The sequence below is a fragment of the Suillus subalutaceus genome (genome assembly GCF_016647625.1).
Source record: "Suillus subalutaceus strain FC151 chromosome Unknown DFJ58scaffold_331, whole genome shotgun sequence".
In the NCBI taxonomy this organism is placed as follows: Eukaryota; Fungi; Basidiomycota; class Agaricomycetes; order Boletales; family Suillaceae; genus Suillus; species Suillus subalutaceus.
The window spans coordinates 18,086-23,309 of record NW_024540580.1 but is presented as its reverse complement, the minus strand read 5'-3'; the positions used below and the strand labels follow the sequence as shown (position 1 = coordinate 23,309).

Sequence of the window (5,224 nt, the reverse complement as noted above, 5' to 3'; positions counted from 1 at the left end):
ATTTGTTCTCCTTTTTGTACCTTAGCCTTTCCTGCCCCCATCTTGAAGTACTCAGTTTTTTGATATATATATAATGTATATATGTCATTATTCATTGCAGAGCCACAATCTGATTGTTAGTATGTGCTATGTTTGTGAACGAGAATTGCGACAACTGATAGTATGTCACATATGACCGGTATGACTGTTGATCAATTGATTAGGTGTGCACATGTAAATGAAATATTGTGTTACTAATAGACGTCGCTTGTAGTCAGATCAATGATATCCACATCCCCTTCCTTCTCTTGTCCTACGCAGTCATGGCACTCAAACATGCGCCTCGTCATGATGAGCTTGCAGCAATTGCATTTTGTAAGGAAACGACGGAATTCGTCTTGCGTGAGACCGGGTCGGGTGAAGGAATCTAGTTTCATAAGCCTCTCAAACGTTGTGTGAGTGTCATTTACTCAAGGCTGTCGCCTTTCAATAACATCCGCCAGTTCGATGTCTACAAACAAGCATCAATTCACTGCACACTGACTCGTCCTAGCTTGCTCATATACATACCATTCCCATCAACAAACAGAATGTCTAGTGGCCTGGCTTCGTCAGGGCCTGCGTTATGAAGAAGCACGTTAGCTCAATGGTGCTACTAATGGTTGACATCTTGACAGAGGTGTAGCTCACATCATCTTGGGTAACACTTGACAGGTAACCCGATTGAACTATGTAATTTCTTGATGAAAGCTGAATGAAATTATTCATCAGGCAATCTGAACAGGTCACGGCTGTCTAGCATGGGGGTGACTCACCAAAATAACCACACTTGCTTGATGCACAACAGGCAAGGTACTCTCCTGCATTTGGTCCCCGAGTTACCATGACTATTGCCACTTTACGGTGGTTACAAGGATCATGTTCATCTAAGAGCAAGCATAGGCAGTGTGGTCCTTGGAATTGGTGAGATTTGTGATACGCTACAAGGTCAGAAGGAACGACGCGCTCTCCGTCATCCTTAACTGGCCTGGATCCATGCAAAAAAAGTGGGTAAGACATCTAAGATATTCATAACTTGGCTAACGCACCAATACCACACACACAGTGTTTTGCCGGTTTCATCCAGTTCGAGCACGGCATTCTTCTGGTTGCTGACTAGAGCTGCAAGCTTCGTTCGCCGATGCTCTCGCTTAAGTTTGTCAGCTGCAATACTGGCGCGTACACGATCAGGAGCCATAGTATGCCTGAAGGTCCAACTTGTGCAACTGCTCTGAGTCTCACTGTCCTCAGGGCTTTTATACTATTTCATGTGTTTACCTACTGCCAGTGCATAGTCGGTCCTGTTTTACAGAACTCTGGGTCTATGTCCTAATTGAAATTTGTAGGCTGTTTACGTTCATGTTTCGAAGCTTTCCTGAACCCTAAGTGAGCGCTCTAGTTGTATTCACTTCCACAAACATAAAACAACACAGCATGATTGGGTTTCTCGGGACACAAGCAGCCTGAGACCACAAGGCGCCTTGTCAAACTTTCCCATACCACTTCCAGGTGACCGTAGCGATACTGCTGCTGGTTGGATGTGCTTCACTGACTTACAATGAATGGCTTGTTTCCATCCTCAGAAACCTCTTCTGCGACTCCGGAAGGATACTCAACTATTTGCCCTTGTGGACAAAGCTTTGCTCAGCTAAACGCATATGCAAACCATCAAAGGACCTGCAAAAAAAGGAAGAAACATCTTTCCAGTGCACTAGCCAAGGCGAAAGAGGTGTGGACCACAAGAAAAAGGCCATGCCTTGAAGGCCGACATAACATGATGGCCAAACTCATTTCCTCCTCAACATTTCACCAAGACGTGGCAATTTGGACGTCACATGGGCCAGCAGGAGAAAGCGGGGCAAGCCTGGGGCTGGATCATGGGTATGCCAGCTCAGAATTTAGCTCTGATGAGACTACTGTCGGCGGCGTAGAGCATAATCCAGGATCTGGACCAGGCACTGGAAATGAAAATGATGTGAGTGTTATAGGGTTGTTAAAAGTCCTGCTTTTCACCGAGATTGAAACGGTCTGTTAGGATGGGTGCAGTCCTGCAGAATCTTCACATGTCGTTGATGATGGACAGTCACTGGCTGAGCGTCACCCAAGATGCCTTGATCGTCATCTGCCTGCGTGGTTTTGAGATATTCTTCCTCAACCCCCACTCCTGCCCATGGCCAAGCTAGCCCTACCACCAGTGGCAGATCCCCTGCCCACTTCAGATGCAAGTACACTGCTGTCCCGCAGACTTCGCTTCTTCTGCACATTTCCTAACATATTTGGACTTTTACATCAGTACTACAGCAATCACCTGCCAATGCACGACCCAGAAGAGGTTGTAACTCTGAAGAACCTCACTCTGATGCATTCAGACCCAGAATGTCTCGATCTCAGTATGCCCGCTCCTATAACACAGCATGACAGCTTGGAGGCCCCAGACACCTTCTATCTGTACCCAAATAAGTCCTCATTTCTCCTTGGTGATTGGCTTTGGAATGGGGGTATCCAGAAGTCGCAAAAGAGCTTCATGGAACTCTTATGGATTATCGGTGATCCTGAGTTTCAGCCCGAAGATATCCATACCACGCGCTGGAACTTTATCAACCATCAGCTTGGATCTACTTTGGAAGATGCAGTGGGGCGCACACTCTTTGAAGGTGCTGGATGGAAGAAGAACCCAATCAAGATTAAAATACCTGTTCACAATTGTGCGGATGGCTCAGGCATTCACAATTACCTCACCACAGAATTTTATCATCGATTGCTGGTATCCGTCATCAAGGAAAAGCTTGGAAATAAAAAGCATGACCGACTCTTCCACTACCAGCCCTACGAATTGCTTTGGAATAACGAACAGTCTGAAACACCCATTCGTGTTCATGGCAAACTCTATACTTCCAACGCCTTCATCCAGGCACACCGTGAACTTCAGGAGTCGCCACCAGAGCCTGGGTGTACCCTAGAGCGTGTGATTGTCACCCTCATGTTTTGGTCTGACTCAACCCACCTAGCTTCCTTTGGCAATTCAAAACTCTGGCCCTGCTATATGTTTTTTGGGAATGAGTCGAAGTACAGAAGGTGCAAGCGGAAAGCCCTGTTTATCCACCTGATACGTATTCTCAGCGCTGCTGGCAAGAGTGATGGACTGGTGCATGAGCTTGACCGTCGGTAGGTTTTGTTCAATGAGCCTGTGTCTACTCTGAACAACGGAGTACTTAAGCTACAGACTCATGCCCACCTTTGGACGTGATACCATTCGAAAGTTTGCTTCAAATACATCTGAAATGAAGAAGATGGCTGCTCGTGACTTTGAAGACATTCTTCAGGTAAGGTTCGACTTTCTTTTTAACAGCTCTCCATGATGCATATGCCTTCAATCAGTGTTCCATCCCGGTATTTGACGGCCTCCTGCCAGAGCTGTTATGAACTAGGATGGTTCTGACGTTTGGCTACTCGATAAGAGTAATCGGCCAAGGTTGGTTCAAAGCTTCAGTATATGCCGAAGTTCAATGGTTCACTAAGACAAGACAAGAAGAGTATCCTTGACTTGAATTGAGTTTCAGACGACTTAAGATTGGAGGTCTTAAGCGAAGGAAGTTCCAGGTAAAACCTAGTAAGATTAAAGTAAAGAACTATGTAGTACAAAGCGAGTTTATATAGCAAAAGACAGTGGCTTTAGGGCTGGCATGACGAAGTCAGAATGAGTCAAAGATAAGAGCGAGTTAAAGATAACAAGAATAGATCACCTAGCGACGGCATGACGCGATCGTGGCATAATACAACTGATAATAAGAGAAGTCTAGCGATGGCTTAAGATAGCGATCGTGACATAATACAAAGTAAGAGGAGAAAATGAATAGGGGCGTACTTGATTGTAACATTACCCCGTTGTTATCGTTGAAGTCACCGATTTCAACAATCAAAATTATCGTAAGCGTCATAGTTGTCATGATCTCCTGCACATTGAGAGAAAAGTCTCTCGTCTTCTTCGACGGAGATTTGTTCCATAGCGGTGTCCTTATCAGCCTCCCATTTAGCGAGTGCCTCATAGAAGCCGTTATCCGTCCATACTAAAGGAAGCGGCTTTTCACCTTTAAGTTCTTTGCAAAAGACGGATAGATGTCCTGGCGCGAGATTATGACATACATGGCAGAAGTAAGTGGGACAATGCTTGTGATGGTGACCAGTGGTACCACAGTTACGACAAAGAAAGTTATTGTGGCTTTCAGTCTTTACGATGGTGACCGATGATGTTTGTGGAGGTGGAGATGGTGTCTTAGAGCGTAAGGTGTTGTTACGGGAAGTGGGGGAGACGGAGATCTCTCGCTTGGATGGTCGACAGCGAGTGGGACGTATGCAAGGAGTTGTTGCCGCCGGGGCAGACGTAGTAGTAGTTGATATGACCGGTATAGCAGGAGGAGTGATAATATTAGACGTATGCTCAACGGGAGTTGATATCTCAATCGGAGGTGGAACGGGAATTGCGACATGTGGGGATGGTGGTCTAGCGATTGGGTTTGTTGCAATTTGTTCAGTGACGATATGGATTGCCTCTCTAACAACCGCTTTGGTAGAGGAAGGCATGAGATGTATCGCAGTATTGCGAATGCGTATATGAAGGTGACGGAAAATAGTCTCGAGGCGTTCGTCATTAAGAAGTCCTGTGGTACGCTTGACAAGATTGGCGGCACGGATGATGTTAATGAGAAGAGTGCTAGAGAGAGCTCCTTGTTCAGCGAGGAGGCGGTCTATCTCGATAGTGTATTGTTCAGAAAGGAGAGCGGATTCAAATAACGTGTTGGTCTCGATGCCGTCAAGGATGGTGAAATAGTTTGGGGATTCAATGGTCTCGGTCAATGTGACAGACATTGTAGATGGGGAAGCAGCAAGACTTGCAGACATATTATCAATGGTGTTGGTGATGGTTTTGGGTTGCAGGAGACAGATGTGAAGAGTACGGAGTTCTGAGAAAGACATCTTTTCGTGACGATTCTTATAACTGGTGAGCTTTCTTATAGGCAGCGAGGATTGCAGAGGCATTGCCGAGGTTTTCTGTGGGGATCCATTCGTTGCTGGCGGAAGAATATCCTTTCCAGGATACGAGATAGCGTCTTCGTTTACCCGTGCCTTTGTGTGATAAGATTGCTTCGACTTCGTATTCTTCTTCGTTATCGATGATATCGGGCGGAGGATCGGGGAAGTCAGGACC

General features: G+C 46.0%; 1 protein-coding gene across 1 annotated transcript; it reads right to left on the bottom strand.

The window, feature by feature from the left end:
* Nucleotides 1–449: 449 nt before the first annotated feature.
* DFJ58DRAFT_737186 (uncharacterized protein) lies at nucleotides 450–1,216 on the bottom strand (the record flags this gene model as incomplete). Its single annotated transcript, XM_041386914.1, has 4 exons — nucleotides 450–490; nucleotides 550–597; nucleotides 795–1,006; nucleotides 1,068–1,216. The coding sequence occupies 4 exons, from the start codon at nucleotides 1,214–1,216 to the stop codon at nucleotides 450–452; spliced, it is 450 nt and encodes a 149-aa protein (XP_041235239.1).
* Nucleotides 1,217–5,224: the final 4,008 nt, after the last annotated feature.